Source organism: Dicentrarchus labrax, unplaced genomic scaffold, assembly GCF_905237075.1.
Source record: "Dicentrarchus labrax unplaced genomic scaffold, dlabrax2021, whole genome shotgun sequence".
Taxonomy (NCBI): domain Eukaryota; kingdom Metazoa; phylum Chordata; class Actinopteri; family Moronidae; genus Dicentrarchus; species Dicentrarchus labrax.
Window position 1 is genome coordinate 5845029 of NW_026136722.1, and position 22999 is coordinate 5868027.

At 38.1% G+C, this 22999-nt stretch overlaps 2 protein-coding genes across 3 annotated transcripts; both read left to right on the forward strand.

Moving 5' to 3' along the window:
• The first annotated feature begins 444 nt into the window (after window positions 1–444).
• LOC127356881 (adhesion G protein-coupled receptor E1-like) lies at window positions 445–9207 on the forward strand. The gene is made up of 23 exons (XM_051388940.1): window positions 445–520; window positions 927–965; window positions 1072–1440; window positions 1555–1686; window positions 1825–1971; window positions 2059–2184; window positions 2796–2939; window positions 3085–3231; window positions 3313–3459; window positions 3558–3595; window positions 3823–3903; window positions 4246–4275; window positions 4395–4557; window positions 4645–4758; window positions 5033–5208; window positions 5315–5527; window positions 5632–5835; window positions 5996–6237; window positions 6370–6436; window positions 6888–6979; window positions 7219–7378; window positions 7547–7612; window positions 8506–9207. Exons 1-23 carry the CDS (start codon window positions 487–489, stop codon window positions 8560–8562), a joined length of 2988 nt encoding a protein of 995 aa, XP_051244900.1. The 5' UTR covers window positions 445–486; the 3' UTR covers window positions 8563–9207.
• A 1936-nt stretch (window positions 9208–11143) lies between these two features.
• On the forward strand, window positions 11144–21909 carry LOC127356880 (adhesion G protein-coupled receptor E1-like). Of its 2 annotated transcripts, XM_051388938.1 has the most exons (23): window positions 11144–11213; window positions 11593–11631; window positions 11743–12117; window positions 13215–13346; window positions 14175–14321; window positions 14437–14562; window positions 14690–14833; window positions 14972–15118; window positions 15200–15346; window positions 15451–15488; window positions 15739–15819; window positions 16209–16238; window positions 16358–16520; window positions 16608–16721; window positions 17036–17211; window positions 17326–17538; window positions 17643–17846; window positions 18480–18721; window positions 18817–18883; window positions 20742–20833; window positions 21052–21211; window positions 21379–21444; window positions 21686–21909. In XM_051388938.1, exons 1-23 carry the CDS (start codon window positions 11183–11185, stop codon window positions 21740–21742), a joined length of 2991 nt encoding a protein of 996 aa, XP_051244898.1. In that variant the 5' UTR covers window positions 11144–11182; the 3' UTR covers window positions 21743–21909. The 2 variants fall into 2 exon arrangements, with proteins under 2 accessions (XP_051244898.1, XP_051244899.1); XM_051388939.1 differs by lacking the exon at window positions 20742–20833 and having other exon boundaries at window positions 21167–21211.
• The last annotated feature ends 1090 nt before the right edge of the window (window positions 21910–22999 follow it).

The following is a 22999-nucleotide window of genomic DNA, read 5'->3' on the forward strand; positions in this document are numbered from 1 at the left end:
ATTTAAGCAAAAAAATTAAACTTTCACCTTCATCCTGTCTGTGGGGAATTAATTGATACAATAAAAACCTCTTCATAATGAAGTTAAAGCAGCTTTATCATGGTTATACAGGAAATCCGATGTCTTAAAAGAATAGTTAAAATGCATATTCTGGACTATAGCCTGAAAGGTAGTATTAGATATACACTTGTTTTCTTTATATCTCTGTAAATAACATGTTCTTCACTTTGTAAAGCTCAGTGACTCTTTGGTGGTAGTAACACATGGTAAATGTGTATGGTTATGTAAATGTGTTGCAGGATTCCATTCAGAGCTGTTCCCTCTGTAAACTGTAAACTACGTATCACATGTAAGTCAATTTGCATTCGTTTTTGCATTGCTTTCAAACCTTGTAAAAACTGTTTTGGGTTATGTGCAAATTTCCCAAATACAACCTATGTATAGCTTGAACAGTGACAAGTTGTGTTTTATGGACTGGGACCCATCATGAAGAACTGCTGGGTCTTTTCACTTCTCCTGGGTGAGTTAATTCATGTTTCCTACAGTTGATAATGTGTGAAAATTAAGTATCACATTAAAATAAACTAGAGAACAGTGTATACTTTTACTTAATATAACCCCACTAAGGCAGCATTATTATTCTGTTATCTGTAATCTATCTGTTTAAATGCCTTTATACAAATACATATGTCTATTTCTCATCAATACCATCAGCACCAGTTCAGCAAAGCTAATTTCTATTATAGTCTTGAATATATTTAGCTGACATTTGCCTGTAATATTTTTTTCAGAATATGTGAAGATTAAATAAATCATAAAAAATGGGTTGCTATGCAAATTAAATGTATGCATCATCTCAAGCAGTATGTTTAACAACTGACACAAGTCCTTAGAAACAATAACGTCTTTGTCTTTGTGCTTCGTAGGTTCACTCTTCATTCTTGGTCATTGTGTTTTTCCTCCTGGTATGGCTGATGTTTACTTGTAAACATACAGATTCTGGTTATAGGTATAGCCGTACTTTTTTATCCATTATTATTGACATATGTCATGTCTTTCTGGTCCATACAGGTTCTTGTGATGGATACACAAACATAACTGAACCATGGCGTAACCATTTATTTAAATCATCTTCATTTGTTGGCTACCCAAAGAATGATGCACATCTTGTTAATAAGTGGTGGCGCTTCACAGGGATTGGTGGAGACAGAGTCATTACAAGTTGCAAAGGAGGCCCTATTGGTGGTACCCAATACGCCATCCGTGTTCCATTTTCATATCCAACAACTGAATCTGAAACTCCAACAACAGGAACTGCATATGGAGATGTTGGATCTTGTGCTGTGTATGGCATTACAATGACAGTGTCGCTGTGTCCTGGAGGATTCTACATATACAAACCATCAAGTCACCCACGTAGCAGTATGGGTTATGTAACATGTAAGGAAAGATTGCTCATTGTCGTCCTTTCCTTTATACTTTAGTGTGGTCATGTCCCATTCAATACTGTACTGATGTACTGATGTACTTTCTGTGTATGTTATCTCTGTTTAGATCATTATGAGTGTAACCTTGACTCCTGTGGACCACTTGCTGAGTGTTCAACTGAAGGAGGCTGTATTTGCGTTACTGGGTATGAACTCCCCCCAGAACACCTGCCCACTCCAGATTCATATGGCTGTGTCGGTAAGTACAGTTATTTAATCTGAAAAGTGGGAAATTACATTCTAATTTCCCCTTTTATTAAGATGTTAAGATGCTTCTGCACATGTCATTTTGTGACCAAGTACCATATTTCTCACCTTAAACTCCTGTTTGTAAAAGACATTGATGAGTGCCAGAGGACCTCAGGGATTTGTGGTTCTTACTCCACTTGTAATAACACCATTGGAGCATACTACTGTACCTGTCTGGATGGATTCAGTGCAACAGATCCAACATTACCACCTGGAAAGTCCAACCCATGCAAAGGTACCCAAAACAAATCTATCTCTGTCTCACTTTGATGCAATTATGTTACGTTTATATATATACGTTTTTGTCATTTGCTCTCTATAGATATTGATGAATGTCTTGACAATATCTGTGGTGATCATGGGACCTGTCTCAACAACCCAGGAAGTTATGCATGTGAATGCCATACAGGCTACCAGGTTGTACCCGACGCAACACCTGTTTGCCAAGGTCTGTTTACAGTAAAGTTACACATCACAGGATCAGCTTTTTTTCATGTTCTCTAAGCTATTACCAAATGCAGTTATAATGTAACAGTTGGAATTCTTACCCAGAAATTTTGTCTCATTAATATCATCATCAAAACTTGCCAGTTAAATTTTTTATGGAAGAAAATATAAACTGTGAAGGTGTTTCAACCAGTTGTTACTGCTATGCACAAAAACTACCTTAACTGGAATGCCAATATATCCTTTAGATTTTCCAAAGGTGATGACAATTTGGCCTTTTCAACTTGATAGGGGCAACTGTCAAACTCAGTTACTATAAAAGGATTGATGACTGATTCAATGTTGTCTTCACCACACCCTTCAATGAGTTACTCCCACTCAGGAACAAGATAATTATAATCACACACCTGATTTCATCCACACACGTCAGTTAACCATCTCTCACCATCACCAGATTGGCCACCTTATTCTGGAAGAGAAACGTTGTTCAAACTGATCAGTAGATTTCCGTTCAAGTCATGTGTCAATGCTTTTATTTTGGAGTAAAATGACCACTTCCTTTTACTTTTATATCTTCAAAATTTCATGCCAATTGTGTTAACTGTTCCTCAGATATCGATGAGTGTTTCAACTCCACCGTCTGTGGCCCTGACTCTGTTTGCACCAATACACCTGGAGCTCATACCTGTGAATGTGAACTTGGTTACACACCAACTCAACAAGCTGAAGAGCCCAGCGAGACCAACATCTGTATTGGTATTTTAATTGGTGTTTTTCAGACCCAAGATGTTTATTAGCATCTAGGAGCAGATGGAAAACTGCAAGCTCAATTGCAAGACTCATATTCAGAGCTGTCTGGTTTCTTGTTTCTTTTGTGTATCATTTTTATCATATTTGGCAGATGTTGATGAGTGTGACAAAGATGCTACTGTCTGTGGTCCTAATGCCAACTGCACAAATTCAATTGGATCTTACATTTGCACCTGCTTTCCTGGTTTTCGGCTGAACAACCCAGGCGTGATAGCCAGCGTTTCTAACCCATGCACAGGTAGGTGTACGTGTTCACTACTAGTGTGACTGTTGCTTTTACTATATTTTACTACAATGTGTGTGTTTTCTCTGTCTACAGATATAGATGAGTGCAGTGAGACACCTGGTATATGTGGTAGACAAACTGTTTGTACTAATGTACCTGGGACCTTCTATTGTTCTTGTCCTGATGGATTCTACCCTTCAACTGGAATTGTGTGGACGTTAGGGGTCTCATTTTGTAAAAGTGAGCTCATGATGCAATTGATCAAAGTATGTAAGTAATGTCCTGATGTGCTCAATGACTCATACATGGCTATCTTGTAATTTCCTTCTACTCAACAGGTCTTCAGGAGATTTTAGATGAGATAAAACCACCAGAGGTAAATATTGCCAGCAAAGTGGCACTGTAAAGGAAAGAACGATTTTATAAACCAATGCAACAGTGATATTAGACAGGAAAACAAAACACAGAAATTCACTAAATCACTACACTTATAATATGGGTAGGCAGAGGAGAAAATGTTATGGTGATATGATTTGCCAAAAAATGTCAAAGTTTGAATATGATAGACTCCAGACTGCACTGACATTTGTGTATTTGCTGCAGGGACAGACAAAAGAGAGAGCTTTTCTTGGCAATATGAACCAACAACTGAAAGACAATACAGGCATCATCTTACCAGAACCAGTGAGTAGAAAACAGAGAGGGGTGGTCCTCTTCAAGAAACCTTTAAAAATACAAAATGTATTTATTCCCATGATTGATTATTGCTGAAATAATGTTCTATACAGAGGGTTATGTTATCAGTATTGGACTGGGTAGAATGAGACTGTCACGGCTTTCATGAAGATGAGGAGTTCTGTTCTCGAACACTTAGTTACAGTCATTTGTGTGCAGATCTAGTTTTACATGATCTGGAAATTAATTCAACTTCAGTCTAAGTTTAAGTCATAGTATGTGTGGATGACACTGCAACTGCACTTACACAATTGTTCCCTGCTCTCTCTCTTTCTTGTGCTTTTTCTACAGACTGTGGCAAACAGCTTCTCAGCATCTATGGTATTTGTTTTATAAATAACCTGTGTCACTGTAACTGTGCAGTCCTTTGAGGATGCTTTAATCCAACTTCGTGTTTGCAGCATCAGGCAGGTCAGTTATTCACATATCTCTTCTTGCAGGAAGTGTCAGGTGTTGGACCACGCGCCAGGTCAATCAGGGTGAGTAGTGAAGGAGATGGGGAGACTGGCAGTGTGATCCTGGGCATCTCAGACCGTTTAGTGTCTGCAATGGTGCAGCCAGGTCAGAACCAAACCAAGAGGACTGTGAAGAGTCCAACAGTGGGTGAGTGATGTTCATCTTAGTTGGTTGTAGAAATATACTGTATTTCAGCTGCGTGGATATCAAATCTAAGTTTAATCTGTGTGTTAGATTTAAGTCTCGAAACTATTGGTCCTGGGAGCAACAATGCAGAGAGCTCTTCTCTCTCAGCCAAAGGAAACATCATGGAGATCAACCTGGAAAGTCTGGCCAAAAATAACAATGGTGAGTAAAAGCCCAGGATGACAAAGATCATGGCAATTATCAAGGTACATATTTATTTTTTGCATTGCAACTGGTTTCATTAATTTGACTATAAATCACCCTGCACAGTCTTCAAATGTCTGTTATCACTGTGTGTTTATAGGGCAGGTTAATTTGAAAGTTGACTTTCACACAGTAACGGGAGAAAATAAATATCTGTGTGCACAGTACGAAATATACATTCACTTATGGAAAACAGTGTTTTTGATCTCCTCCACTGTGTGGACATTTCCAGGCTCTGCAGCAGCTGCCTTCATGACACTAAATGGGATGGAGAGTCTTCTCAGTCATCAATATTTTGAAACAGAAAACAGGACAGAGATGTACTCTGATGTCATCACTGCAGTCTTACCCTCAATGAACAATACCAACCTCACCGAGCCCGTCAACTTTACCATCCATCACAAGAAGGTTTTGCCTAATTTATCTATCAATCAAGATAAATACTTTTAAAGACAATATACAGTTATCTACCTTTCAAAATATCTACAAATCTTTGTTTTCATGGTTTCATCAGACATTAACAGAATCTGGTTTGGTGACCTGTGTGTACTGGGAGGACAAAACAGAAGAGACAGGAATGGGAGACGGAAGTGAAAAGGGAGGAGAAAAGACCAAGACCATGCGTTGGTCAGTAGAGGGATGTTGGGTTGCATTCACCAATGAAAACTACACAGTGTGCAGCTGCTCTCATCTCTCCACATTTGCCCTCATCATGCAGATAGGGGAGGTATTATAGATTTGTTTGTCAATGTGCATTCACTAATACAGGTTCCCACATCCAAGGTCAGCTAGATCACAGTTTGAGTTTGCTTCTGTGTTATGTCTTCTCAGCCTCCACCAGAGGATCCATTTCTAGAGTGGCTAAACCGAATATGTGTGATAGTCGGACTATTCTTCTTTGGTTTGGCCATCCTCACCTTCCTCCTGTGTAGCTGGAACCCCAAGATCAACAACACAGCCCGTCTTCACCTGTGCCTCAGCCTCTCCTTATCTCATCTACTGCTACTGTGGAATGACAAATATGTTGAAGAAGAGGTACAGTAAGACTACAGTGTAGATTTTAGTTTTGCTTTCAAAAATACTTGTTAGGAGTTCTCACACATACATTAAATGTATGCCAGCTGAAGATTCTTTGCTGAGGGTGTTTCCAGAAGCATTTTATTGCTGTCAAAACACTTCTTATGTGTCTCCACAGCTGGCCTGCACTGTCATGGCGGGTCTTCTCCACTTCTTAGTTGTTGCAAGTTTTGTGTGGATGCTGCTGGAGGCACTACAGCTCTACCTGTTGGTCCGAAGGCTCTCCAAAGTGCAGGTCATCCAGAGAGATGGCCTCCCCAGGCCACTTCTCTACCTGATTGGCTACGGCGTTCCATTTGTGATTGTGGGTACTTCTGCTTTGGTTTATTCTGATGGATATGGTGCTACCGAGGCAGATGTGTGAGTAAGACAAACAGTAATACGTGCACTCATTCATTTTCTACTGTATGTTTGATTTGCATCTAGGTTAAAAAGAATTGCTTGTTTGTTTGTTTGTTTGTTTGTTTGTTTGTTTGATTTTGTCTGTTGCAGGTGCTGGCTCTCTAGACAGCGCAATTTTAACTGGGCTTTAACAGGCCCTGTGATTGCTGTCCTTGGAGTGAGTATATTGGATATTAGCAATTGCATCCCATGTATTCTGATGAAAATACAATCAGCTCAGCTTGGTGTATTGTCTAAGTTATACTTGGATCAATTTCTAGTTAACCAAAGAACAAGCCAACACGCACTTTAAGACTAAGTTTTGACAAAGTATTTTCCTCGGCATAATAAAGATGCCCTGCTGGTGAAATCTGCTGAATGTGGTGCAATCCAAAGAGAAATATTCATTATTAACCTGACACATGGAAAAAAGAGGAGGGGTTCACACTATGTGTACTATACTCACACTATGTCTTACATCAATTACCTCCATCTACTTGCACAAAGTGAACAGGACTAGGCTCTCAGGCCTCAGTTTATTCATTCTTCACAAACAAATATTTGCACATATATTTTTGGCAATATGCTGTTCTATCATAGCTCAATCTCTGTGTGTTTTTTTCTTTAAGCTTAACTGGATATTGTTCTGTGCAACTCTATGGAGTCTGAGACCCACCTTGGCCAACATGAAAAGTGATGTTTCTCAATCCAAAGACACCAGGTATGAACCAGTACTGTTCAAAATTGTCTTTGTGTGGACATGAAATGTTTAGCCTCATGCAAATACACAATTTGACATGCTAATTTAAATAAGTTTTTTTATACGCAGTTTGTCAACTCAAGAGGAAGTGTCAACACAACACACAACACACAACGCAGTCAAAATACTGTACACAGTAGCCAATTATTTTTAAATAGTAAGATATCTTGAAATAAAAACAAAATAACTTTTTTTTGCAGGTTGATTGTGTTCAAGATCGTGGCCCAGTTTGTCATACTGGGCTGTACCTGGATTCTGGGACTGTACCAGACGAATCTGTTCTTTCAGGTCCTGTTTATAATTCTGAACTCCCAGCAGGGCACCTTCCTCTTCATCGTCCACTGTGTGCTCAATAAGGAGGTAAACTCTTTGTGCAGATGACTGATCTCTTGTTAATCTGCCCTCCGATATGTTTTTAAGTTACAGAGCACTACTACAAACAATGACAGCAATAAGAACAGTAGTCTTTTTTTTTTGGCAGCATAAACATGTAACTGTTAACAAGTTGTTATTCATTGTATCTTGAAGGTACGAGAGGAATACGTGAAATGGCTGACCTGTTCTTTCAATAAGCACAGAGAAGGAGGATCTGTGGTGAGTTTTTATATCAATAAACACAACAATAAGAGATACCAGGAACCACTTCCATATTCGTGAAATTGTCAGATAATAAATTTTCAGACCAGGGCCAGAAAAAGGTCTGGAAATCTAGGAGACAGTCGCTAAAAAAACATTCATTAAAAGCACTTATTGGAGTCATAAAAATACTTGCTCTGGATCCTGCAGAATCTGATGAATAAGAGTTTTATTGGAGTCAACACACCAACAAAACAGTGAGTGTGGTACCAGGAGCAGAATAACTTTTCTGCATACAAACACCCTATTATATATTGTATAGGAACTCAATCAACAAATCACCACCCTCTGTTCTATTAACATTGACAGATTTGATGAATCAGAACCAATATTCAAATTTTTGACAAGTGATGATGTTTGTATATGCCCAAATTTAGAACCAGACAAACTGGTTTTTCTGGCTGAACTCTTAGTCAACTTCATCCTGACCTTGTTGTTGCGTGCTAGTTGCACCCCTCCACCAACTACTTCAGACTCTCATAGACACACATCTGCACACATCAATTTTAAAAGAAAGCAAACATGATATATAATAAAATATAGATTATTTTACTTATTTTTCAACTTATATATCTATATATATATCTATATATATATATATAATTTTCTTACCAGCACAAAATGTTTTCAGTTAAGACACGAAATGGTATGCTGAACAGACAAAACAACCCTCCACACGTCCTGGATGATCCTAGGTGTGCCTGTATATGTGAATCTATGTTGTATATATACAAGGCACTGCTCAAAAAGTATTTTCTGTCACTGATCTGTAGAAAGGTTCCTTTCAAATGTCTTGCTGGAATCATGATTTTTGTAACGTTGCATATTTTAATAGAAATGTATTTCAACAGAAAGATGCGCCGTCAGTCTCCGAGGACATGGACAAGGCTGAAGAACGGACAGGCTAATGCTGATGAAATGAGTATAACAAAAGAGAAGAGAAATATAAGCCTTATTTAATTTTTGTCATTACGTCATACTTACGTCACAATTTATTGTTGTCATTGTTGTTGTGGTTGGGGATGGTAGGTAATCAAATGTGTAGCCTATGTGTATGTGTGTTTCAGCTTCTGCTGTACGGGTGACATTCACTTTGAGACAACACAAAACAATACCTGCCGTAAACATAAAGTTGTCATTATTGCTTTATTATTGCAGTTATTTTCCTTAGTCAATTCAGTTTTTTCTATTTCTTTATGTAGACTCTGGTTCATGATCCAGACACCTGAACTAATATGCATGAAAGTTCATAGCTTTTGGGACTATATACAACAGCATGTAAAATGTCATGTCAACCACTAACCTCTACAGTGCACAGATGCATATTTGTGACAGGGCTAATAGCTACTTTTGGTTGGTGTTGAGGTTTTTTTTTTTAACTCTTCCTAGAACAAGTGGTAACTAAGGAACTATACTTAACTGTGTAATCTCTGGGTCCGTCGTATGAACACTTCACACACAGTATTTTTGTGAACTCATTAGTATATTTTGTGTGCTTTGTCTGTTGTGGTTTGTATTGCTTTGAGGCCATAATAAACTTCGGTTGTCTCTGAGTTTTTCCAGTTGTTTATTGAAATGCACCTAGTGTTGTGACATCAGATCTTTTTCTATATAGGATAGGTGATGGATCATATACTTCAGCTATTAGATATGTTGTATGTTGTAGATGTGTGGACACAATTAAAGATGTTTATGACAAGACAACAATACTTATAGTAATAGTAATAGTCTTCTTTGAATCATGATCTTTGTGAGCAGACTGAATGGCTTAAGACTATACTAGTTAAAGATGGAGGTGTGTCTTGGAAATTATCACTACAATATCAAATCATCATGTTTAACCAAACAAATCACATAGATATAGCAATTGACACTCCCACAAGTCTGAGCCATGTCGCACTTACTCTACATCCACTTCCTTCCCTGACTTTGGAAACAATCGTGGTGGCACATGCTGTTGTTACCAGGGATGTACTTTGACTGAAATTGTTTGCCCTCTTTTTGCCATTTCTGCTAATTATGTCTACCAAAACAAAAAAAAAAAAAAAAAAAAAAAACATCAGATGGAAACTCTTTAATGATGAAAATTTAATTGAATTAGCCTATCAGACTCTATATGGTGAACTTTTACCCTGAATTACACTGATCTAAAACAAAAACAGTCTCATTCACACACTCAGCTCCCTGGTATACTGTTAAACTCCATCAAATGAAATCCCTCCTCCTCTCAGACAATCCTTTCAACCTAGATGCACATCAAACATACTATAGAAAATGAATGAGTGCATGTATTACTATGTTACTCATAGACTCTGGTCACCTCAACATTCTCATCCTCCTGGACCTCACTGCAGCTTTTGACACTATCAACCACACCAGTCTTCTCTCCTGCTTTGAGTCATCCCTCAACATCACCGGTACTGCCCTCCCCTGGCTAAGGTCATATCTCACAGACAGACAACAGTGGTCAGTGTATGTTTAAAGCAACATTATGCAACAATTTTACCTTAAAATAACAGCTTCAAAACCATTTCTTGCACAATTTAATTTCAGCTTAAAAGACGCTAGCTCTGTATTCTCTGTACACATCTGCCTGCTACACACTCACATGGAAAATAGCAAAAAAACACCTTTCATGTTATGTATGTAGAGTTTTGCCTAAATTTGCTCTACCATTTCACATCTAGGGTCACCCATAATGTGACCGCCCCTGGAGGTGTCTGCATTTGTAGTTTGTAATACGTGTGAAAGCCCCTCAGACATCACCACTAAGAAAAAATATAATAAATCCAAACAAAATAGTTCCTTCCCTCTCTGCTATTTCTAGGCTGGCTTTCTTATATAATAAAGTCTGGTTTACTTTCTGGTCTTTGAGTAATGTATTTTTCTCATTCGTGTGCTTTTTATTTTAAATCTCAGTTACCAGTCCACACTCAGTGCCATGGTTTGTGCTGGACTTGTGCTGGCCTTGAGTCCCCATGGACTGAGCGACTGTTGGCCATAGTTTTAAACCTTAACATCATAGGGAGTAAAACTCTTTCAAATGAAAAAGAAAAACTCCTATATTGAATATGTCTCAGGTGACTGGATGGTCAATACCCAGAAGCTGTTTAGTATGAAATAAGAACTTGGACAGACTGAATGTCCGAAGCACTAATGTCCGTGGTCTCTAGTAAAAAAAGTGCATTTTTGCCAAAGGGTAGATTTACACAATACAGATGTGACATAATCATCACACACAGCACACTTACAACACATTGCAGCACAGCATATGGACAATATTAAAATACTGGTTTATAAAATGGTGGTATCAAAATGGCAGTCCTGGCACTGACTACATCTTTCCCTTTTCTACTCTTAACTTTCCTGTTGCCCTGCGGCTGAAGAGGCCTTTGAGATTAAGTGTCACTGACTTTGCATAGTTTTTTGCATTAAGATCAAGCATTTAAAAATCTGATTTCGGTACTGCAAATTTTACAATGTAGACTTTAGACAGTCAGACCTGATCTGCAGATCTGACATGTCACGATGAACTACTGTGCCTCCTCACTTCTTCTGGGTAAGTGAATTTATGTTTTAGTACAAATGTGTGACAATCTCCAAACTTAATTGATGGTAGCATAGTCCCTATGAATATGATATGATTTATTTCAGATTAAAGAAAAGACAAATTATTCCAATGAAATAGTGGTTATTATTATGATGAATACATTTAAATTGATTTTGTCAGTGGTATTTAAAGAGATCTTGAATAAATATAATGACTAAATGTGGTTAAATGTGTGAACATCTCAATGTCTAACATGGGATGTGTCAAATTTGTCAAGAAATTATTATTTCTTCTTTAAAATGAACATGGTGTTATTCAATATGTAGAGAAATATTTTTCAAAGCACTGAAAACTTCTCTTTGACTCTCCATTGTTTCTCTTTTTCTAGGCTTACTAATCATCCCTGTCACTTGTGATTTTCCTCCTGGTACGACTGATATCCATTTACATACAGTACTCACAGACAACACAAAAAAAGCTGATGTGTGAAATAAACATTAAATCATCATTATTGCCAATATTTCCTCGTTTTTTGCAGGTTCTTGTGATGGATACACCAACATAACTGAACCATGGCGCAATCGAGACTTTAGATCTACGTCTGTCTCTGTCTATCCTAATGATGATACAAAACTTCTTAACCATTGGTGGCGCTTCACAGGCATTGGTGGAGACAGAGTTATTACATCCTGTTTATCAAAATATCGCGGCGGCACACAATATATGATTTCTATACCATTTGCATATCCAACGACAGAGTCTGTGACCCCTGTAACAGGGACCGCATATGTTGGTTATTTTGGTTATTGTTATTTCCTGCCTTCAAGTGTGAGTGTGGCTCTCTGTCCTGGAGGATTCTATGTGTACAAACCATTAACTCATAAATGGTCTTACCTTATGGGATACGTCACTTGTGAGTAATATATTTTCAATTTCCCTGTCATCATATAAATCATGGTTGAAATAATTATAATATGAAATATATTTATATATAAGATTTCTTTAAAAACCAATAACAGCGTTAAAAGATTAAATGACCCATCAGGGCTCACGTTATAAAAATTTAGTTTTACACATGATAAACAGTTGGAATTATATATAGGTTTGGAATAAAATATGTTTTTTTTGCGACATTTCAGTCAGATTTACATATTCACATTTCATTTTTAGGACTTTCCATATATGCATAATTCTTTGCTGCTTTTAAATCGTCATGTCCCAATTAATATCAGTGCCATTGTTTTTCTCTAATAGATTATACAGATAAATTAGATTACAAGGCTAGAAAGGGGTCGGTAACATAAAGTAAATTATAAAAAAAACAGACAGGAAAATCTTTTAAATATCTAAAATATGAGGAACATTGAAAAGACTCCCTAAATGGAGACTTTAAGATATCACAATTGAAATACCGGATGAAATTACTTTGGAAAGTGAGCATGACATATTTTATTGGATTGTGGAATTGGGTCATTATTTTCGGCTATTTATTAATTTAACTTTGAGGAAAGGAAACTGTGGTGTTGAGATGTAAAACATTGCAGATGAAAGATTAAATAAGGCCACTGAACACCTGCAGTAGCTGGCCTTTCAAAGATTATTCCATGTGCAATTGTGAAAGAAACATATTTTTCTAATTCAGTCCTGTTGAAGAATCACCCATTTTTACAAATTGTAATCTATTAGTTTCAAACTACCGCCAACTAACAGAATCATAACCAAGTACAAGTGTTCTTGAGACATATTTTTCTAATTCAGTCCTGTTGAAGAATCACCCATTTTTACAAATTGTAATCTATTAGTTTCAAACTACCGCCAACTAACAGAATCATAACCAAGTACAAGTGATCTTGAGAGTAATGAATGACCAACAGTATTGAATGCTTTAGGCAAGTCTATAAACAGACCAGTACAAGACTTTTAGCTCATGTCATTTAAAACTAGGGAATTAATAGGTTGGTAAATTATTGTTTATTATTTAATTATAATATATATTTTATCTCTGTTTAGATCATTATGAGTGTAAGCCAGACTCCTGTGGACCCCTTGCTGAGTGTTCAACTGAAGGAGGCTGTACTTGTGTTCCTGGCTATGAAATCCCCCCTACACACCTTCCCACTCCAGATTCATATGGTTGTGTAGGTAAGTACATTTTGTTTCACCTGAACGGTAGAAAATGTGGATATTCACCAAATAATAATAGTAGAAATCATAGCCACCACCAGGCTTTTTGCAGTGGGAGAACAATTTTTAAATACTGAACAAATGAAACAGCTAACCTGGTGATCTGCCAGCTGTGCTGCTCTCATACTTTTACCCAAAGACACTTGGGAGGTTGCACTACTGTCACCCCTGTCGTTACTAAGCAACCAAAACCTGCTCCAATTTAGAAATAAGAATTAAAAAAAAAACTAAATCAAAGTCAAAACAAAGATACATGGATTACAAGCACCATAATGTAGCTTTACTGCTCAATTTGTGTGGAGAATAGAAAAAAAAGAGCCTTCAGTTTGATTGCCTTTTTAACCGCATGTTGTTACCTGTCCTGTGGAGGTGATCGGTTCATTCTTGTCACATGACCTGTGTTGAATTGCTGCGTTCAAAAATATTGAAATTGTTTCCTCTCGTTGCACCAACGACACGCCTTAAAAACGCATGTCACACACGCTTTCCTTTATTTGAGCTCAATAATGTATGTGTGCTCAAAAGACGCAACAGAGACTTTCATGGTTTTTTTCATAAAATAAGAAATAGATTGCATAACCAAGCATCATAACTTGGTGAAATAATGTGTGGTTATGTTGTGATTTTTAAGACGAGTACATAAAGATATTTGTAGTACTGTGGATCTATAGCATCGAGAGGCTTAACCAACTAACATCAAGGGCCAGCATGTGCTCTTTAAGTATACAGAGTTTGTTTTAATAGTGTATACCTCCCTTAAAATCTTGTTTACATACATCCTATCAGACATTGATGAGTGCCAGACGACTGCAGGGATTTGTGGTTCTTACTCCACTTGTAATAACACCATTGGAGCATACTACTGTACCTGTCTGGATGGATTCAATGCAACAGATCCAAAATTACCACTTGGAAAGTCCAACCCATGCAAAGGTACCCCAAAAAAAATCTATCTCTGTCTCACTTTGATACAATTATGTTACGTTTAAACAGGTTGTGGAATTTGTTCACAGGTTTATATGAGTCTGTTGTCATTTGCTCTCCATAGATATTGATGAATGTCTTGACAATATCTGTGGTGATCATGGGACCTGTCTCAACAACCCAGGAAGTTATGCATGTGAATGCCATACAGGCTACCAGGTTGTACCCGACACAACACCTGTTTGCCAAGGTCTGTTTACAGTAAAGTTACACATCACAGGATAAATCAAGACCAGCTTCTCATGTTCTCTAAGCTATTACCAAATGCAGTTATAATGTAACAGTTATTAAATATAATTGTGTTAACTGTTCCTCAGATATTGATGAGTGTTTCAACTCCACCGTCTGTGGCCCTGACTCTGTTTGCACCAATACACCTGGAGCTCATACCTGTGAATGTGAACTTGGTTACACACCAACTCAACCAGCTGAAGAGCCCAGCGAGACCAACATCTGTATTGGTATTTTAATTGGTGTTTTTCAGACCCAAGATGTTTATCAGCATCTAGGAGCAGATGGAAAACTGCAAGTTTAATTGCAAGACTCATACACAAAGCTGTCTGGTTTCTTGTTTCTTTTGTGTATCACGTATTTGGCAGATGTTGATGAGTGTGACAAAGATGCTACTGTCTGTGGTCCTAATGCCAACTGCACAAATTCAATTGGATCTTACATTTGCACCTGCTTTCCTGGTTTTCGGCTGAACAACCCAGGCGTGATAGCCAGCGTTTCTAACCCATGCACAGGTAGGTGTACGTGTTCACTACTAGTGTCACTGTTGCTTTTACTATATTTTACTACAATGTGTGTGTTTTCTCTGTCTACAGATACAGATGAGTGCAGTGAGACACCTGGTATATGTGGTAGACAAACTGTTTGTACTAATGTACCTGGGACCTTCTATTGTTCTTGTCCTGATGGATTCTACCCTTCAACTGGAATTGTGTGGACGTTAGGGGTCTCATTTTGTAAAAGTGAGCTTATGATGCAATTGGTCAAAGTATAAAGTACACTGTAATGTACTGATGTACTCAATGACTCATACATGGCTATCTTGTAATTTCCTTCTACTCAACAGGTCTTCAGAAGATTTTAGATGAGATAAAACCACCAGAGGTAAATATTGCCAGCAAAGGAGCACTGTAAAGGAAAGAACGATTTTATAAACCAATGTAACAGTGATATTAGACAGGAAAACAAAACACACAGATTCACTAAATCACTACACTTGTATTTGTAGGCAGATGTGGAAAATGTTATGGTGCTATTATTGGCCAAAATATGTCAAAGTTTGAATATAATACACTACAAACTATACTCCATCTTTAACGTTGAAGATGAGGTTACATTTGTGTATTTGCTGCAGGGACAGACAAAAGAGAGAGCTTTTCTTGGCAATATGGACCAACAACTGAAAGACAATGCAGGCATCATCTTACCAGAACCAGTGAGTAGAAAACAGAGAGGGGTGGTCCTCTTCAAGAAACCTTTAAAATTACAAAATATATTTATTCCCATGATTGATTATTGCTGAAATAATGCTCTATACAGAGGGTTATGTTATCAGTATTGGACTCTGCCCTAATAAGTGGTTAGACGCTCTCATGCTCTATATATGGGTAGAATGAGACTGTCATGGCTTTCATGAAGATGAGGAGTTCTGTTCTCCAACACTTAGTTACAGTCGTTTCTTGAAGTGTGCAGATCTAGTTCTACATGATCTGGAAATTAATTCAACTTCAGTCTAAGTTTAAGTCATAGTATGTGTGTATGACACTGCAACTGCACTTACACAATTGTTCCCTGTTCTCTCTCTTTCTTGTGCTTTTTCTACAGACTGTGGCAAACAGCTTCTCAGCATCTATGGTATTTGTTTCATAAATAACCTGTGTCACTGTAACTGTGCAGTCCTTTGAGGATGCTTTAATCCAACTTTGTGTTTGCAGCATCAGGCAGGTCAGTTATTCACATATCTCTTCTTGCAGGAAGTGTCAGGTGTTGGACCACGCGCCAGGTCAATCAGGGTGAGTAGTGAAGGAGATGGGGAGACTGGCAGTGTGATCCTGGGCATCTCAGACCGTTTAGTGTCTGCAATGGTGCAGCCAGGTCAGAACCAAACCAAGAGGACTGTGAAGAGTCCAACAGTGGGTGAGTGATGTTCATCTTAGTTGGCTATAGAAATATACTGTATTTCAGCTGCGTGGATATCAAATCTAAGTTTAATCTGTGTGTTAGATTTAAGTCTCGAAACTATTGGTCCTGGCAGCAACAATGCAGAGAGCTCTTCTCTCTCAGCCAAAGGAAACATCATGGAGATCAACCTGGAAAGTCTGGCCAAAAATAACAATGGTGAGTAAAAGCCCAGGATGACAAAGATGATGGCAATTATCAAAGTACGTATTGTACGAACTACGTAAGAATCATACAAAAAATATTTCATCCTATTTTTTGCATTGCAACTGGTTTCATTAATTTGACTATAAATCACCCTGCACAGTCTTCAAATGTCTGTTATCACTGTGTGTTTATAGGGCAGGTTAATTTGAAAGTTGACTTTCACACAGTAACTGGAGAAAATAAATATCTGTGTGCACAGTACGAAATATACATTCACATATGGAAAACAGTGTTTTTGATCTCCTCCACTGTGTGGACATTTCCAGGCTCTGCAGCAGCTGCCTTCATGACACTAAATGGGATGGAGAGTCTTCTCAGTCATCAATATTTTGAAACAGAAAACAGGACAGAGATGTACTCTGATGTCATCACTGCAGTCTTACCCTCAATGAACAATACCAACCTCACCGAGCCCGTCAACTTTACCATTCATCACAAGAAGGTTTTGCCTAATTTATCTATCAATCAACTCTTTAAGATAAATACTTTTAAAGACAACATACAGTTATCTACCTTTCAAAATATCTACAAATTTTTGTTTTCATGGTTTCATCAGACATTAACAGAATCTGGTTTGGTGACCTGTGTGTACTGGGAGGACAAAACAGAAGAGACAGGAATGGGAGACGGAAGTGAAAAGGGAGGAGAAAAGACCAAGACCATGCGTTGGTCAGTAGAGGGATGTTGGGTTGCATTCACCAATGAAAACTACACAGTGTGCAGCTGCTCTCATCTCTCCACATTTGCCCTCATCATGCAGATAGGGGAGGTATTATAGATTTGTTTGTCAATGTGCATTCACTAATACAGGTTCCCACATCCAAGGTCAGCTAGATCAAAGTTTGAGTTTGCTTCTGTGTTGTGTCTTCTCAGCCTCCACCAGAGGATCCATTCCTAGAGTGGCTAAACCGAATATGTGTGATAGTCGGACTATTCTTCTTTGGTTTGGCCATCCTCACCTTCCTCCTGTGTAGCTGGAACCCCAAGATCAACAACACAGCCCGTCTTCACCTGTGCCTCAGTCTCTCCTTAACTCATCTGCTGCTACTGTGGAATGACAGATATGTTGAAGAAGAGGTACAGTAAGACTACAGTGTAGATTTTTGTCTTATTTAAAAAAATACCTGTTAGGAGATCTCACACATATATTAAATGTAAGCAGTGGCGGTTCTATCTTGAATGACACCCTGGGTGAGACCCCCTTTTTGTTAGCCATTTCACACAATTCAGAAAAACAAAAATGTGCATGAACTATAGGCCTGTATTTATTATATTATGAATGTAATGTGCGTTATTTGGAAGAAAGTCAAGGTGTGACTTACGTACAGTGGATCCCCCGTTCCCCCCCTTGTCCGTTCCATTAGGGAGACCCAGAGGTGAACTGTCCACCGCCCCCCTCCCCCTTCTCCTTCTCACACAGCTTCTGTGCACAGCACCTTCTCAGCAAGCAGGGGCGCTTGCAGCTGTAGGGGGCACCAATTTGCCAATTCCCCGCACAGTGATATGATAGAACAGATAGAAAACTGCTTCACGGTGCACAGGATTTTTTTTTTTTAAGTGCTCGTACCGCCCCCCATGTGTCATGAAAAAATGCCCGCTTTGCCCATGCCCAAAACCGCTACTGAATGTAAGCCAGCTGAAGATTATTTGCTGAGGGTGTTTCCAGAAGCATTTTATTGCTGTCAAAACTCTTCTTATGTGTCTCCACAGCTGGCCTGCACTGTCATGGCGGGTCTTCTCCACTTCTTAGTTGTTGCGAGTTTTGTGTGGATGCTGCTGGAGGCGCTACAGCTCTACCTGTTGGTCCGAAGGCTCTCCAAAGTGCAGGTCATCCAGAGAGATGGCCTCCCCAGGCCACTCCTCTACCTGATTGGCTACGGCGTTCCATTTGTGATTGTGGGTACTTCTGCTTTGATTTATTCTGATGGATATGGTGCTACTGAAGGAGATGTGTGAGTAAGACAAACAGTAATGCACTCATTTTCTACTGTATGTCTTACGTGCACCAAGCTTGAAAGGATTGTTTGTTTGATTTTGTGTGTTGCAGGTGCTGGCTCTCTAGACAGCGCAATTTTAACTGGGCTTTAACAGGCCCTGTGATTGCTGTCCTTGGAGTGAGTATATTGGATATTAGCAATTGCATCCCATGTATTTTGATGAAAATACAATCAGCTCTGCCTGGTGTGTTCTCTAACATTAAATTGGATCAGTTTTTTCTTTCAATGCCCTGCTGAAGACTAACGAATGTGGTGCAATACAAAGAAAAATATTCAATTTTAGGATTGTGTGATAGCAGATAACAGAATTAACAGCTACATTACAACCTCTAAAAGGGTGTGTCAAAACAATGATCAGATAAAAGATAAAAAAGTAAGATCGGGCGGGTGGTTGGCTCAGTAGGTAAAGCTGGCGACCCATGTACCGAGGCTGAGTCCTTGTTGCAGCGGCCCAGGGTTCGGATCCGACTGGTGGCCCTTTGCTGCGGGTCATCCCCTCTCTCTGACCCCCTTTCCTGTCTGTCTTCAGCTGTCACTATCATAAAGGCAATAAAAGCCCCAAAAAATACTTTAAAAAAGATCGATCAACTAAACTAGCTGAATTCAGCATTTGACATTCAGTGATAGTGGATGCCCATACAGCAACACAGCCATATCGCCTACACAGCACAGCCACATGATTAACCCAAACATGACAACAAGTACAAATACAAGTCTGCAAGCAATGTGTATCCTGCCATTAAGACAATAACCAATTAGACCCAGCGGTCAAAAACACAAGCAGCAACAAACTACATTTGGACAGATTGTCAGCATCTTCACCAGTGTGTCATCACAAATAATGAATATGAAACAATTTACCAATGATGCTTTCATTCAGCAGCTGTCAGTTTAAATCCAATCCAGCAAAAATTACATAAATCCACTGTAGCCTGTATGAAATGTCCAAATAGTCCAACACGTTTGAACACGACAAATTTGACATATTCCACCACCTCCATCATCATCATCATTGTCACGGTTGCTTTCAGTTACCTGATTGGAGCTAGCTGCTGCTGCTTGCTAACATTTTCACCTGTTTGGCAAGTAGAGCTAACAGCAAGGACTCTGTCAGATGGGTTGAGATGATAATTGAGAAGACGATATGAGGCCACAGTGCTGTGCTGGTGCTGGCTGTTAGATTTTTTGCTGCAATCAAGACACACAAACAAACTTTATTCAAAATATTCAATATTCAACTAAACAACAAAAATGCATGTTCAGTCAGGATTGGGACTCACTCCGCTATAAGTTTTAACTTAATGCAAATGAAGGTGAAATATGCCATGGCACTGCATAATGATTTGCAAAAAAAAAAAAAACTGATGAATGAAAAATATATTTATTGTTAGGTCAAGAGGTGTAGTCTTTTCAAACCGTTGATAAATGTGTGCAGTGGGGAAGATTATTAGTGTAAATTCCTCTTTTGAGTGTCATTTGCCTCCACAGTTACAAACATAAAATAATTGCTGCTGAGCACAGAGTAATGTAAACTGTTTGAAAAAGTCTTCATTGGCTTATTTATACAGTTTCGCTATCAAGCAAGCTAACAAGACACTTGCTCGATAGCCTAAAGAAATTGTTGCAAGATTTCCTCCCTTTCAGTGGATCTTGGTCTAGGCTTGGGAAGTAACAGATTATATGTAACAGAGTGACAGGATTACAATTTTAAAATACACTGTAACATAAATAACAATATACTACCATATACAAGTCTTCATGAGTCTCTCAACACCACTCCACATCAATCTCTAAGGAAACACTAATTTATCTTACAGTTTCCAATTCATTATCATGGCCTTTAGTGTGAAAAAAATGCTTTCACTTATTTGTGTTTAGAGTAGAAAATGGGAAAAACATCACAGTACAATGCAAGTTCTGCCTTCTAGCTGTGAAAATGGTCTATGGGCTCCTCTGTGTCTTTTGTTTCTTTAAGCTTAACTGGATTTTGTTCTGTGCAACTCTATGGAGTCTGAGACCAACCTTGGCCAACATGAAAAGTGACGTTTCTCAATCCAAAGACACCAGGTATGAACCAGGATTGTTCAAGATTGTCTTCGCATAAAAATGAAATGTTTGAAATGGAATGTATTTGGTTCCCTAATCCAAATACACAATTTGATATTTTAACTTAAATTTATATACACTTATATACTCCAGATGTAAGCATAATAAATGGGTCATAAAATAATACTGTATGTTATTCATTATCAAGTTAAAACTTAATAAATTCTCATTTTTTGCAGGTTGATTGTGTTCAAGATCGTGGCCCAGTTTGTCATACTGGGCTGTACCTGGATTCTGGGACTGTACCAGACGAATCTGTTCTTTCAGGTCCTGTTTATAATTCTGAACTCCCAGCAGGGCACCTTCCTCTTCATCGTCCACTGTGTGCTCAATAAGGAGGTAAACTCTTTGTGCAGATGACTGATCTCTTGTTAATCTGCCCCCCGATATGTTTTTAAGTTACAGAGCACTACTACAAACAATGACAGCAATAACAACTGTAGTCTTCTTTTTTGGTAGCATAAACAAATAACTGTTAACAAGGTATTATTCACTGTATCTTCTAGGTTCGAGAGGAATACGTGAAATGGCTGACCTGTTCTTTCAAAGAGCACAGAGAAGGAGGATCTGTGGTGAGTTTTATCACTAGGAACCACTCCAATGATTGTAAAATGTGTAGAATTATTTTCTTTTGTGTTTTTAGTCTTCCTATGGCTATCAAGACTGCAACACTGCGACATACAAAAGGCTTTTGTTTCACTGATCTGTAGAAAGTTTTCTTTCAAATGCCTTGCTGGATTCATGTAATGCTGCATGCATTTCATCCCCTATTTTAATGATGTATTAAAAGAAAATTAAAATGTATTTCAACAGAAAGATGTGCCATCAATCTCCGAGGACATGGACAAGCCTGAAGAACGGACAGGCTAATGCTAATGAAATGATGACAGAACAGAAGACAGAGAGGAGAAATACAGCCTTTAGTCATTGCATCTTATTTTATTGTTGTCATTGTTATCATGGTTGGGGGATGACAAATATGTATATAAGTATATGAGTTTCTACTTAAGCTATTTCCACTATTATTCATTGTGTAATTTTCTGGTATTGTATAAAAAATATCTGAAATAAACATGAAGTCATTATTGCATTTCCTCGTTCACTACAGTTTGTTTTCTGTTTAGTTATATATGCTACTTATTTTATTATCCAGAAACTTCAACTGCACATAAGTACTTAGCTTTTCTGACTTTCTATTACAACAGCAAGTGCAACATCAAATCAACCACTAATCTCTGCAGTGAACAGCTGCATGTTTGTGACAGGGGAGATGGTTACATTTTGCCCGTGTTGAGAAATCTTGCGTGTTTTTAACTCTATCTTGTGAGCAAATTTCAAGACAAGAGTGCGGGAGAGTGCACTAATAAACAACATTTTTCTAAGGCTACTATGAATCAGTACCAATTTGGCTGTTAAGATGGCTCTTGCATGACATACACAATATTCTTGTGAACTTGTTTGTATATATTGTGTGCTCAAGGTGTTCACGTTATTGCATAAAAGCTTTGTGTGCACCTTCTCTGTAGGTGAGTATGTGGTATTGCTGTGATGAATGTGGGTTATTACATGGCAGAGGGGGATCAGCATGATAGTTTGGTAAAGTCTTGCCTGTTTGATCAGGTGTATGTCATAACCTTTAATTCAATGATCAATTCATTTACGTGGTATATAGATACAGATCTATAGTTTTAATTCTCTAAATCTGTGAAAATATTCATATCAAATCACTTACGTAGGCTAATTCCTGCTTTTATTAATTTTTAGAATTTGTTGTTTTTTGTATTATTGATCTGTTTTCACTTGTCTATTGCACTATAATGTTGATGTCATTCCACCCGTTTTAAAACAGATGATAGAGTGTGTAGTTGTCACTGCAGGAGGACTATCTGATAAAAATAACAAAAAAATAACGTTTAAAATGACATATGATGTAACATACCCTTTACGTGTGCATTAAGTTCCATGTGTCAACTGTGTGCTTCATATCATTCTGACTGAGAATAGTGTCCACTTGAGCATGGCCACCCCAACTCCCCTGCCCCGAATTTCATCCATTCTCATCTGATCTGGGTCCTAGTCAAACCTAATGTATCTAAAAGCTAACTAAACAACACAGAATGTAATAAA

Excerpts from the sequence above, each read along its gene's own strand:
- LOC127356881 (XM_051388940.1), top strand. The coding sequence starts at position 487 with ATGAAGAACTGCTGGGTCTTTTCACTTCTCCTGG. Across the intron at positions 4,759-5,032 it reads TCTGGCCAAAAATAACAATG|GCTCTGCAGCAGCTGCCTTC; the intron begins GTGAGTAAAAGC and ends GGACATTTCCAG. Across the intron at positions 7,613-8,505 it reads ACAGAGAAGGAGGATCTGTG|AAAGATGCGCCGTCAGTCTC; the intron begins GTGAGTTTTTAT and ends GTATTTCAACAG.
- LOC127356880 (XM_051388938.1), top strand. The coding sequence starts at position 11,183 with ATGAACTACTGTGCCTCCTCACTTCTTCTGG. Across the intron at positions 14,322-14,436 it reads AAAGTCCAACCCATGCAAAG|ATATTGATGAATGTCTTGAC; the intron begins GTACCCCAAAAA and ends TGCTCTCCATAG. Across the intron at positions 21,212-21,378 it reads ACTGTGTGCTCAATAAGGAG|GTTCGAGAGGAATACGTGAA; the intron begins GTAAACTCTTTG and ends TGTATCTTCTAG.